Source organism: Quercus robur, chromosome 11 (genome assembly GCF_932294415.1).
Source record: "Quercus robur chromosome 11, dhQueRobu3.1, whole genome shotgun sequence".
Lineage (NCBI taxonomy): Eukaryota > Viridiplantae > Streptophyta > Magnoliopsida > Fagales > Fagaceae > Quercus > Quercus robur.
In genome coordinates this window covers 46,080,844-46,094,542 of record NC_065544.1, presented here as the reverse complement: position 1 = coordinate 46,094,542, position 13,699 = coordinate 46,080,844, and the positions used below count along the sequence as shown (strand labels likewise).

Genomic DNA, 13,699 nt, shown 5'->3' with positions numbered 1-13,699 from the left:
AACACACACAAATATATATATATATATATATATATGTGTGTGTCAAAGTTTATTGGTCAATACATGCAATTAGGTGTTTAAATTTACCGGGGAAATCTAATGTATTGCACTTAGGTATTACACCTAAATTTTATCCTATTTTCTTATACAAATCATATCTGTAATTTATTTTTTTTTGTACATATTATTACAATCTCTCAAAATATTTAATTTTTTTTGCTTTTAGCACCCTCACTACTACTTTTCTTTTTCTCTTTTATCCCAACTTTATTAATATCGAAGCCACTTCATTATAGATAGCAAACTATCTCAAAACCGTCCCACTCTTCTCCCATGTGAGTTTTCCCTTCCTTGAAGAGAGGTGGCATCCCTAATCAAACCTTGCCCTACCTTGTTACTATCCCTAGTGGATTATCTTAATTTAAGCTCTCCCATAAAAGAAGTTAAGTATAAATTTACATGTTTTGCGAAGATTCATACTCCACTCCATAACTTTGGGGATTTTTTTTTGGTCTATAGGATGCTTTTGATCAAATAAAAGGAATTAGTGGACATAACACATTTCATAAAATCCAGTACATGTAGTTCACTATTAGTATTAAACATGCCACTTTAACTAAATCTGACACATCCACTCTTCTAAAGATAAAGAAGCTGTATATATAACACATTATAAAGGTTCAAAACTTAGTACGTATGTTTTTATATGCCATATAATATAATATAGAAAAATACATACATAATACTACTACGTAGTGGATATCATTTACTTCATTTATTTAGGTACTAACACTCAGATTCTGCCAATCTGTTTCGCTAAACCATGCATCAGTTGGGTATGAGTTTGAAAGGAGGCTTAACAAGGGCTGGTGTTGGATCATATCTTCCATAGTCTTTGGTGTTAACCTTAAGAAGCCTTTCATGGATACTCTCCTCTTCATCGTGGTGTGATAGTTTCTGTGGTATTCCCTAGCCAGTAAAAATCAGACAATGAATTAGCAAATATGGAAATTAATAAGGGAAGCTATTGTGCAAGTAATACTGATCTTTAGGTTTCAACTGTGGACATGTGTGTTGTGCTTTTTACAAAAGAGAGAGAGAGAGAGAGAGAGAGAGAGAGGACCCTATTTATCAAAGTAATTTTACATGATTGCTACCAAAAAGTTTAGTAAGCAAATTTTCAGAGAAAGGCAAAACTTTTCAAGTTTGATTATGACAGTACTACATCCTTACTTGGTGATCGTGCATGGATCATCATTTGAAAGGAAAAAGATGCTCTCCATTTGAAATGGCTAACAGAAAGAAACAATAACCCCAAAAAATGGAAATAAGAGATGAAGAGTAAGTAATTTTAATTATAATCATTTTACAAACCTCATTAATTGCATCGGCTTCTTCAGCTAACTTACTGACCCACTTGGAATCTCTGCCTGCAAAGGCAAGTCAAGCATATAAATGGTGTCAACTTCTTCTCTGGCCATGCATATTTATAAAAAGAAATTGACATGCTTTAATGTATAGTAGATATGCAGCAAGAACAGCTTATTTTGTTCACATGCTTTGCACTAATAATAACCATATCAAGTAAAGAAGATTAGCATCAAGCCCATGAAACTTTTCATGAACAACTTAACACCCTAACATGGTGGGTGTCAGAGATAGAAACATAATCTATTTAGATTTTTGGTCTTCAATTTTATATATCTAATAAGCAAACTTTAGCTGTTTATAAATGTTGAACACTTTCTTTTATAAAAGCTCTATCAATGAGTACAATTTGCACCAAAGGCTGCAGCGAGTTAAAAAGACCCACCTGCAAGACAAGTTGATAAGAGTGATGCTGAAATAATGAGGAGGAAGAGAAGACTGACTTTCTTGAGTAGCATGAGACCCATATTAGCTAGGCAACTTTGTGTTTTCTGATAGTTAAGCTTTTTTTGGTTTTCTCATGCAAGTGTATAGACCAAATGATGCTTTCCTTTCTTCATTATAAGGAGCTTGAAATTTACTTAGCTAGGGAGTCTAGGTCAGAGAGAAAAATGAAAATTGACAGTTAATTATAAAGAATGTAAGTTTTACGCTCTTTTTGTTAAAAATTCAAACAGAAAAGGGAAAGGAGACCACTTTTCTTTTGTTGGGCACCAATAAGTCTAGGTAGTTAGTGGATTCATTATTGATATGTTAAATTAAGAAGACCTCTAGTCTAAATTATCACAATACCCCTCAATTTTATAATAATAAAAAATAAAATAATAATAATAATAATAATAATAATAAAATAAAAAATAAAAATAAACAAAGTTTGCTGATATTCACAACTTTTTTTCTTGATTTCAGTGGAAAACCCATGCGTATTGCAATCTGTAGCATCCAAGTGAAACGACTTTTGCTGATGCCAAAGAGACCAAGGTGAGAGTCATGATTTTCCATTTCCAAATAAGCTTATTCAAGATAGATTTTAATGGGGGTTGTGTTATTATATAATTTCAGCTAATTCTGTAGAGGCGGATAACGATAAGGTGCACATGATGAAAATCTAATTATGATCCAATGACCTAATAACCTGATTAATTATCACTTGAACCAATTTAAGTAGTAAAAGTTTACCAAACATAATGATGAAGCAATCACAAGAGTATCACTACAATACAAAAGCAGTAACATATGGTAAAAAATCAATGAAAGGACTCAGTGACGGAATGGAGGATCTCTTGAACAAATCTTCAAGGCAACAGTTTATACTTAAAATTCTCTCTTGGATCTAGTGATTCCCCTGAGTGATCCAGTGTTTTTAAGGTGCATTCTTGAAGTTTTTTTTTTTTTTTTTTTTTTTTTTTTTTTTTTCAATTTGTATTGATACTTTTCCTCAGTGGTTTGAATATAGTGCTCATTTATTATTGATTGGTTTTGTTCTCTGGGAGTTTGGTCTCTCCAGCGTACTTTTAACAATTATTCTAGCAAGTAGCAATATATAATACCATTTTTCTTAACCAAAAAATATGCTGACACACACACAACATGTAACTAAGCAAGCAATTCGTTTGCCTCCCACTGTAGCAACTTCAGAAGTCTGTTCTCTTCTATAGAATCTCCACCATGAACAAACTAGTCTGCACCAATCCAAAACTTTGGTACATCAATGAACTCACTAAAAAGGATGAAAAACCAGTTAATGATCACTGATTCACTTGTCCTAATATTCTTCAACTCTAGATCTTCAAGCAACTCCTAATTCAACACTTCAGTTAAACTAATATGCAACAATTACAACCCTTGTTGACACCCATTTTGACAGAAACTCATAAACAAAATCTAAATCCCAACACAAAATAACTAAAGCACCTAAGGCAATCATTTTCATAAATTTTTATGTGCTGCTCTCAATTTGCAAAATCTTGTATGCATGAGGCTAGAATTGTATTTTGGGTTTCAGTTATACAACCTAGAAAGGAGTGCAAACTTGAAAAGCATGCTTGGTGTGATTAGTGGATTATTACAGTATGCTATGCTTTAAAAAAACACATTAGGTTGGCATAAAATAGCTTTTATGGATGACTAGTGCTGTCAATTATCGTCAACGACAAGGACCACGCACCAAATGCCACTAAATGGACAATGGTGGAGAATAAAGAGCAACACTTTGAGGTTTAAATTACTCTTATCCATGCTTTCTTTTCTGATAAAAATTGGGGTTAGGACAGTCCCCCTTATTCAAGTAAGCCTTCCCTTCTTATCTGCATTCAATAATTGGTCATCCTAATCCCTAGTGGTAGGCTCATTTTTGAAACACCAATCAATGTTGAAGGCCAAATTGGACTAGTCTAGGTTTATGTGATCAAATGGTTAAGGTCTATGCCTTTATCTTGAACAAGTCTTGGTAATTCTATAAATTATATGCATTCTTAGACTCATAATGGAAATCTAATTGTGGGATCATTGTGATGTTTTGTCATTACAAGCATGCCAAAGGATGAAAACATGGCACTTTGGCAAAAGTTCCTCTTTTTGAGTTCTTCCTGGAAAAGAATATCCCATGTGGAACCTGATTAATTTGTGATGACTTTAACAATCATCTTCAAGAATAAGTTTTAGATTTTGTAAGGTTGGCATCCAATAAAGTGAATTATGTTACCTTTTTTCCCCTTCTTTTTCTTACTTTTGGTCGTATCATTGTTTGTTTGTTTTTTTTTTTTTTTTTCCTTCTTGTGTGTATAATATAAAATCATTCTTAAATTTCCAATATAATAGTCATCTTACGTTTTCTCCTTTAATATCTTTTATCCGAATATGTTTATGCCTTTGATGGGACTCCCCACAAAAAAAGTATTTTATAAGAAGGTTTTAAGACACGTCTCTCATAACATATATAGGTTTAATAAGAAATATCTTATGAGACAATTTCGTGAAACTTCTCTCTCACAACATTAGATTCATAGTTCTTAATAGGATTAATCCAAAATTTTGGTGTATATGTTAAGAATTACAAGAGCTTGTAATTTAATGGTAGAAATTTTTTAAATATTGATCCACTAAGAAGTTATATATTGAATAGTGTAACATTGTCAAAGAGTTACACAATGTACAAATGTGTTGTATTAAAAAAATTATGAATGAATTTATAAGGGTTTGTGTGTTCCAGTTAACTCAATTGGTAAAAGTATTTGATAGTTGAATAAGAGATCTGGGGTTCAATTCCCGCCTACACTAAATAACTGATCAATGTCTTGTTCTAATGATAAAGAGCTATCATCAGGAGCAGACACTATAAGTTGAAACTGTCTTTAAAAAAAAATTACAAGGGTTTTAGAGTTTATGAGTTGCTATGGGCGTTTATTTTAGACAAAGAACCATTTACTAGAATAAAAGTGCGTATTAGTAGAAATATATTAATTTGAAAAAAAAAAAAAAAATCTTACTCCTTTGAACAAAGAACCTGCAAAGCGAAACTTAGAGAGCTCTTAGGGCAACAATGATTGATATTAAGAAATAATATGAAGATCCATTGGGGAATGGAAGAAGAAAAAATAGAATGCAATTGCTTAACAAAAATATTTAAATGTTAAAAAATTACTGAATGAGAAATGTCCAACAATCATTAGTCAGTGTATGAAATGGGAGGTGCCCTCCAACAATCATTAGTCAGTGTGAAATGGGAGGTGCCCTAGTTACCTGATATCTTCTTTCTTTTTCTCTGCTTTTTTGCTTCTTTTAAAAATTAAAAAAACAAAAAAACAAAATTGGTCCAATAAGTCAAGGTTAGTGTACTTACCCTAAAAAGTTTGCGGTTAGTTTGCAAACAATTAGTCTCATTTTAATTTATCTTTTATGTATCCTAAGTTTATCTCATGGCTTTGACCTTTACATTATGTTTGGTCGGGGTGAAACAGAAGAGGATGAAAAATGAGAAGAAAAAGAGAGAGAAATGTGATTTTTCATTGTTTGGTTAGAGTGAAAAGAGAGTAAAGAAAATAAGTTGGATAGAGTTTTCCACCCAAGCCCTTTTTATTTCTCTCCAAATTGGGGAGAAAAGATAAGAGAAAATGATAATAGAAAGAAAAGTACAAAATTACCCAACTTTTTCATCCATCTACTTTCAATAATAAGAGCATAATAACCACCGTGCACCCTTGGTGCGGTGAACACTCCACAAAGGGCAAGGACCAGTTTCAAGTCTCTAGGTAGAAGCTTCACATACATATATATTTAGATTAGGCTAGAGTAGAAATTCTATCTTGTATTAAAAAATAATAATAAAAGCATAATAGTGATTTTATTCTTTATACTTCCACTTGTCCATCTTCTACCAAACACACGTTATAGAAAACACTATATTTTCTATTCTCTCACTTTTTTATCCTCCCAAACGAACAAAGCAAGCGATCCATTCTTTTTCCCTCTTTCTTTGAAAAAAATGATAAGGGTTGGGACCGGGCTTTTTCTGTGTTGAAACTCTCAGTGGGGCTCCATCCTCCATGTTACCAAACTTAATCTCATTGTCAATCATAGATCCCTTAGTTCCATGTTGATAAAATTATGTCATTGTCAATGTCAATTCTATACATCCCCTGGCGGTCGATGCTAGTTGCCATAGATTTTTCACCCACAGCCACAGGACAAGAGAATATATAGAAGCAAATTGCTGCTGTGAATCTCTATTGTAATTTTCTAGTTTATCATGCAATTACAAATGGCCTTGTTGCTTTGTCTTATTTAAGTCAGCTTGCATTATGAGTCTTCCACGTTTTCTCAAGATGATAATCCCATGTTGCAGAAGATAAGGTTTACTCATTGTTTTTAGAATGGATTAAGATCATAAATTTGCTCCAGAAGGTATAATGATGCTCATGATGATATAACCACCCAAGAAGAAAACCATAAAGTCAAAACTAATTTAAATCGCTTTAAAGTGTGATTTGATGAGTTTGCATTCCTTTAATGTCAAATCAAAACCGACTAATAACATGATCTTAGATTAACATCCTTTAAAACAGTAGTCCGATTAGATTTTATCACATTATCAATATCTTGAATGAAAATTAAAATATTGCTAATCAATATTTGTTTAAATGTTGAAAAGGTGACAAAAATTGAACAGTTCATTTAACAATAACCATTTTAAGAACTTCAATGATCCTAAAAATCTAGAGAACCTCAAACATATGAGAAATTGCTATCAGTTTTCGACCACATTTTCCTCAGCCTTGCCATTAACAATAGTTTCTGAAATTGGAAAATTCTTGGTCTTACCATCTTACATATTAGAGTCCCATGTTTCACAGTTACAAAGAGAATATTTGCTGAAAATGAAATTATTCAGTGCCATAACAGCAATATAATAATTTATAGGATTAAAAAGTAGGGTTGGCATGATTTTTTACTTTGCTAGCCTTGTTAATAACATTACTCCAGTTATAAATAAATAAAAATTATTTAACATTGAGATACATCCCCCTCACCTATACACAGCGCACACAAATAATATTGGTAATGAAAATAAGAACCCTCAGTCATTAAATTGTCTACTACTGTACTCCTTGAGAATTTATAGAATGCTAGCTAAAGAATCCATTATCTTACAAATGGACAAGATGTAATCCATTGGGTGGGGGGGTGGGGAGGTCAAATATAATAGAATCACCAGCAAAAAATACTGCTCAACATCCACTAAATGAATAAGAAGACGCACAAACGAAACCCACCACATCCAATATGCCAAACACATCAATAAAATGAAACAGGTGCCCAGATAAGTGACAAGATTACTATGATGATGAAGCACCGGCTATTGCTGGGTCACTTTCACGTCGCAGGCTGTTTTCTCTACCGTAAGGAGCCTTGGCTCCCTGAGAATAATGGAGAATTTACTAATTATAAATGAACTAGATTTCAAATAATAAGGAATGAAATATTTGATTCTAAGATACTTCAATATTATCCAAACGACTACCTACTTGGAAGATTGTTCCCAACTTTTTCAATGCTTTGGCCCGTAGCCTCAGAACATCCTTGGATTCAGTAGGGTCTTTGAGAACCTGAACCATAATGCAAAGTCAACAAATCATTTCTTCAAAATTGCAACTAGAGTTTTTTTTTTTTTTTTTTTTTGTTTTGGTTCCCTCATCCCTGTTTTCTTTGACCTTTAGTTCAGTAAGCACTTAAATTTCAGTTTATTACATCCTGTTGATCTACTGGTATTAATAACTTTAGCATGGGACCAGATGTACGACTTATAGTCCCACAGGCATTAACAATAGAACACCCAAGTACAAATCAGTTTAGGCTTTAAGTGTTGAACTTGAGTCTCTAACAGCTAGCAGGTCAAAAATATTTGAGATAGTTCCTAAATAGTCCCCTTAGGACTAGACAACTGATGTTTTCCTAGTACCAAGGGGTGCTAGGAAAACTTATCTACATTGATTTGTGACATTGCAATTTTGTGTGGTAAATAAAGAAGGGAACGGCAAAGGGAGGATGAGGTCAATTATTTCCATAATTACTTATTTACTATTTTAAGCTAAAGAAAGGAAAATTTTAAACTCACTGCATGGCAGACACGAGATAGAGTTGACTCAATATCAACCACATTAATCTGCCAAAGGGAATTAAGCATGGCATCCTTCTTTTGTTCAAGGGTTTTCAGTAGGTCCTCTTCATTGCTCTCTGATTGGTTCATCTTCTTCAAGTCCTCCTGTATCTGAATTAAAGACACGGCACCTACACATTCAGAAAAGCATAAGCTGGTTGTGTTCATTAGAAAATTTCACCAATAACAGGACATAGAGCATATTATTACAAAATAGAAAACCCTGATTGCAGATATACAGTACCTGAAGCCGCCATCACTTGTGATTTTATCTGGTGTCCTTTATCTCGAACCCATTCTGCTAAAAAGGGTACCTTCATGTACCTTTTGTCTTTTCCAATTTCTTTTGCAGCTTTCCTTGTGTAGATATAGCCAATTGTATGTAGCATAGCCTCACCGAAAGCTGAAGAGTGGCAAAGATGAGAAGAAAATAGCAATATGTGATGGGGAGTCAGGAAAAGTTTTTATTGGTAAGTTACACATGCACCCTGTGGGTCTTGAACCAAGACCTTACACTTCGTTCCATTATTAAGGGAGGAGGAAGTGGTATGAGCTAGAGCTCATTTGCTGATGATGGGGAAATTTAATGTACTGTTTTCTTAACATCTAGAGAATATCTTTGTTGCTTCTACATGCAAATATCGCGAAATTTTTGCTTTAAAAGGCAAGAAAAATAATTTTAAAATTTAACCAAACAAGGCCAGAACAGGTTTTTTTTTTTTTTTTTCCCCAGTAAGTACAGAACAGATGATAATATCAACCATGCATGTAACAATTGCATGCATTTTTGAAGGACACTTCTCCCTTGTAGTCACATGGAAAGTGACTAGAAACTGAAAAATGAATGTTTTAAAAACCACTAGGCCCCCAGCATAAGTCTTTCAAGTTACAGAGGTGGTAATTCAGTCTGCTAATATGGTCATCCAGGTGGCCTGGTGAACATTGTGGATTTTGTGCTTGGTGAAGAGAGGGAAATAAATAACACTAGACCTTGTTATTTGATAAACCTCTAATGTTTCACTTGGTCTTGAAACATTCTGGTTTCATTTGATTTTTTTATTATTTAGCAAAACAATCTTAAATTAGGGTATCAATGGGTACTCCTAAAATAAGGTAGCTACTTCTGAGATCACACAGCAAAATTTATCCGTATTTTGTACTCATCAATTGCCTTATTGCCAAATCCATTGACCTTGTTTTAACAAACTACGCAAATAAACCATTTGAGCTTTCAATGTTCAATAAAATTGCAATCTAGAATGGAACCGAACAATGTCAATATTCCTTGAGCTTCAGCTTACCATGACTGAAACATCCAGAATAATAGAAGAGTAGAGAAAGAAGAGGAGGGGAAATTGAAAATGTTTAAATACCAAATGATCTCTTTTCAGGATAAGCCCCAGGGTATCTACTTGTAATGTCATGCTGAGAATTAAATTAAAGGTCCATGCAAAAAATCTGAGATTCAGAAAGATTTGAAAATGCATTGGAGAATATCGAGGACGAAATGACAAGGAAGAAAATTCAGGCTATATGCCATGTTATTGTGTGCAAAAATCTATAACTATAGAGAATAGAAGAACACTATTGATATCATTCTGATATAACTTGATACCATTCTGCTAATTAATGAAGAATCAAAAGACATGTGGATGATCTGTAAATGGCTTGACAATGTACAAAGAGGCCAAAAATTCCAAGTTCACTCTCATCAAGCCCTTCTAAGATGATCTTGCCTTAGTAATAGAACATAGAATTACCAGCTTTTGAGAGACGTCGTGCTTCTGAATTTGCCCAATTTATGAACTCATCTCTGCTACCTTGTACAAATGGTTGAAGGCGATCTTTCAGTATTGTTATGAGCTTTACTTCCCTTTCATTCTGCAATGCCTGCACATAAAGAAACGGACATAAGTTTTAGTTAATTGAATCAAGTTAAGAGCACTAATTAAAGAGGTATACCTTAAATTTCTCCCGAATTCTTTGCTTATTGGCCTCAGGATCTTGTGAGAATTCATCCATGTCCACCGACGCCAAAGAAGCTAATGCAAGTTGCCCAACATACTCATCAAAGAACTCACTACCAAAAACCATCCCAAACACAGCTGAAGGGTCCACCATGGAGTCCCTGGCAAAGAAAAACCAGTCATTAGGTTCCACATGTTTCCTCTATACTCATGACAAGGAGAAGGCAAAGCTTGATGTCCAAGCATATCTGAGTATGCATTTGAAAAAATGTTCAAAATGGGATGACTATTGCAGCCATTAAACTAGTTCTGTTGATACCTAATCAGCACAACTGATAATCAATAGGCCAATAGCCTAGTTCAGGTTCCTTTTTTGTGTTAAATATTATGGTCAAGTTGTCATTTTTTATTTTGATATTAACAGCTCTCTTGCAAGCATCAAAAGATCTTTCGACCAATAGATCATGTTGCTTTCTTTCATAATCACTTCATTGCTTAGCAACTAACTAAAGCACATGCCATTTTTGTAGAAGTGTGAATAATCTAAACCTATGCTCAAAACAACTCCAACCCCCTTCCCACCCCCCCCCCCCCCCCTCTCCCCCCACCTCTCCCTTCCAACCCCAATTCTTTATTAAAAAAAGTTGGCATAAACTTACGATGATAGTCCTTCCTTTCCATGCTTGTCATATGCTTCACGCTTCTCAGGATCACTTAAGACCTGATAAGCCTCACCAAGTGCCTTAACATAAACCATAACCAGAAAATTAAGTACAGCAGAAAGAAAGAAAACACCAAAAAATGAAAATAGAAGGTTTTTTTTTTCAGTTACAATGCTTCTAGAGTGATATAAAGAATCAAGGTGATTTAAGAAAAAGCTATGTGCATTTATGACAAGAGAAGCTAGACTATATAAGAAGTATTAGGATCCTCTCCATTTGAAATAGATCCATTTCATGGTTCAACCTAAATATTATAAATCTAAAAGAGTACCTAGTGCCACTTCATTTGAAATTTCAAATCAAGTAGCACTCTGTAAACTGTTAGATCCAATAAATAAAATATTAACCATGAAATAGACTCTCTCCATTTCAAGCTTAAAATGGAGATGATCTTGTTCCATATAATAACCTATTTACCAAATCCAAATGATTCTAAATAGACTTGGAAAATTGCATTCTTTAATCTTTATTTTTGATAATGCAGACTTGGGATTTCATATTAATTAAGTAGAACACAACGAAGAAACAAGAGCATTTGGTCTTCACATTATTCTCTATTTATCAAGATGAACCTACTAATAACAAAGTGAACAATTATGAAGTTAAATAACTCAGAAGCAATTTACTATTCATTAGAATGTTTAAATTTAGAAGCATACCTGGAAATTTTCAGCAGCTTTTGGATCTCCCTGATTTTTGTCAGGGTGAACTACCCTTGCCTGGTTGAAAAATACAAAATATTACCATTACAACTAGTCTCTTTCTTCTAGATTCAAGATGGGACAGCTATAAAACAACTGAAATAACTTAAAATATTTTAAAGCCTCACTTTTTCTAGGTAGAATTATACCGTTACCCACTTTTAGCAAATCAGCAAAAAGCTAACCCAAACGCACACTAAATGCTTAGGGTAAATAGTAAAATTTAAGGCTTCACTTAGCAAAATCGCTTTTATTCACAGCTCAAGGCACATTGAAATGTTAATAAGGCTCCTAAACCCAAACCGCTACGCGTGAACAAGAAAAATGAAAATTCCTTTCCTTTCCTTAGTTCCTTTCCCTTCCCAACTCCAATCCAAACACAATGTAAAAGCTAAATTGCTATAGACTAAATCACAATTAGGCTTCCTGTATGTAATTGTTTATATATTGTAAACAATTCTAGTCCGCATACACAATACAAGACTTAGCACAAGCCTGCATAACGCCTTTTTGCGATCCAAATGCACACCAAATCTATGATACACTCTTCTTTTTTTCTTTTTTCTTTATCCATATCCAAAGCTCTTCGAGCACCTGACAATCCACACCCCCCATCCCACACAGGGACGGATCTATATATTGACTTTTAAAAAAAAAAAATATTAGTATATTAATAGGTATTAATTTTAGCAATTTTGTTCAATCCCTTAACAATGTCATCAATTCTTTTAAGAGTAATGTTATAGTCACACACTTTTTTACTACATTTTTACAAACTATTGAGGTAGCAAATTCTTATTGGTTCACACACTTGCATCACTTTTTACTTATCAATAACCACTCACCACATTAGCAATTTGTAAAACTTTTGTAGTTTAAGCATTTTCCACCTTTTAAAGGCCACAAAAATTAATAGATTAAATCTAAAACAAAATATACAAGTCCAAAAAAATTAGCCCAACAACAAAAATTACCAATAATAAAGCTAAAAAAAATTACGCCAAATCAATCTATTTTACCCGAAACAAACAAATTCGCCATTTAAAAAGTTTTAAACAAAAATCCTTAGTGATCTTAGTGATTTTACTGCCCACACAGCTAGCAGCAAAGCCGCCCCTAACTCGAAGCTCTGGTTCCGTACTTGGCCCCACACTTACAGGAAGGGACGCCTAGGTAGTAATTTTGAACTCGGGACCTCGTGGATATTACGAGGCATTAGGAACCACTAAACCAATCCCTCGGGTTTCCGCTACTCTAAACATACACAATACACAACAGGAGAAGCCGGAATTGAAATGAAAAATATGTGCATTCACAAACTACCAAATCCAGAATTGGAAACCTAGTATACTTTACGGGCTCTTATTAGAAATATGGAAAGAAATTGTAGCATTATTATTATTAATAATAATAATATTACCTTGAGATAGTAGGCCTTTTTAATTTCGGCGGCAGATGCGTCGACGTGAACGCCCAATATATCATAATACGCTGTCTCCTTCACCATGCCTCTTTCTTTAAACTTTAACACTTAACACTACTGCATTAGATTTGAAAGATGTGAGAATTAATGGTGAGAGAGAGAGTATGTGATGAAAAATACGAAACGAAACGCGAATTTGGAAAGAAACGATCACCTGACCTGAGATTCAATTTTCAAATCTTAGCTGAGAGAGAGCTACCTAATTTTTAGAATCTCATATATATATATATATATATATAACTGTATAAATAATAGTGTACTTGCTTCTTCTTCTTCTTCTTTTATCAAGATCAGAAAATCACGTGATACGACGGCGTATTTGGCCGAGTTGGTTGTTTATAATTACGTGGGGCGCACACGCTTCGCCACCTTGCTTCGTGTTGCTGTCGGTTGGGTTTGTTTTCAAAAATAAAAAATAAAAAAAATGTGTACGTGCTCATTTCTCAGTCCCTTCGTTTAAAGATGGGAAAGTTGATATATTTGTATATTAGTGCCAATTTACCCAATTACCCTTTTTAAAATAAATTTATAAAAAACGTCATGAAAGGACTGAAATTTTGATAAATCTGTGGATTTCTATCTTCATTCATCACTCTTCTCAAAAAATAAAAATAATAAATTAAGCTAGATACATGAATTTACTTTTAGGCCACTTAGTTTGGTGTGACGTGTTATTGATACGATGTATATTACGATAAAGTGATATTAAGATTTTTTATTTATTTTATTTTTTCTAGCATTAC

The 13,699-nt window shown here is 33.6% G+C and overlaps 2 protein-coding genes across 5 annotated transcripts; both read right to left on the bottom strand.

The window, feature by feature from the left end:
- Window positions 1-561: 561 nt before the first annotated feature.
- Window positions 562-2,033, bottom strand: LOC126704580 (protein CASPARIAN STRIP INTEGRITY FACTOR 2-like). 2 transcript variants are annotated; one of them, XM_050403588.1, is made up of 3 exons: window positions 1,814-2,033; window positions 1,375-1,430; window positions 562-957 (listed from the first exon to the last, which is right to left on the bottom strand). In XM_050403588.1, exons 1-3 carry the CDS (start codon window positions 1,893-1,895, stop codon window positions 829-831), a joined length of 267 nt encoding a protein of 88 aa, XP_050259545.1. In that variant the 5' UTR covers window positions 1,896-2,033; the 3' UTR covers window positions 562-828. The 2 variants fall into 2 exon arrangements, with proteins under 2 accessions (XP_050259545.1, XP_050259544.1); XM_050403587.1 differs by having other exon boundaries at window positions 562-969; window positions 1,814-2,023.
- A 4,948-nt stretch (window positions 2,034-6,981) lies between these two features.
- On the bottom strand, window positions 6,982-13,268 carry LOC126704579 (chaperone protein dnaJ 10). 3 transcript variants are annotated; one of them, XM_050403586.1, is made up of 10 exons: window positions 13,116-13,268; window positions 12,894-13,013; window positions 11,432-11,491; window positions 10,710-10,792; window positions 10,046-10,211; window positions 9,844-9,973; window positions 8,328-8,486; window positions 8,042-8,214; window positions 7,448-7,532; window positions 6,982-7,343 (listed from the first exon to the last, which is right to left on the bottom strand). In XM_050403586.1, the coding sequence occupies exons 2-10, from the start codon at window positions 12,978-12,980 to the stop codon at window positions 7,321-7,323; spliced, it is 966 nt and encodes a 321-aa protein (XP_050259543.1). In that variant the 5' UTR covers window positions 12,981-13,013; window positions 13,116-13,268; the 3' UTR covers window positions 6,982-7,320. The 3 variants fall into 3 exon arrangements, with proteins under 3 accessions (XP_050259543.1, XP_050259541.1, XP_050259542.1); XM_050403584.1 differs by having other exon boundaries at window positions 7,452-7,532; window positions 13,116-13,267; XM_050403585.1 differs by having other exon boundaries at window positions 7,452-7,532; window positions 13,111-13,214.
- Window positions 13,269-13,699: the final 431 nt, after the last annotated feature.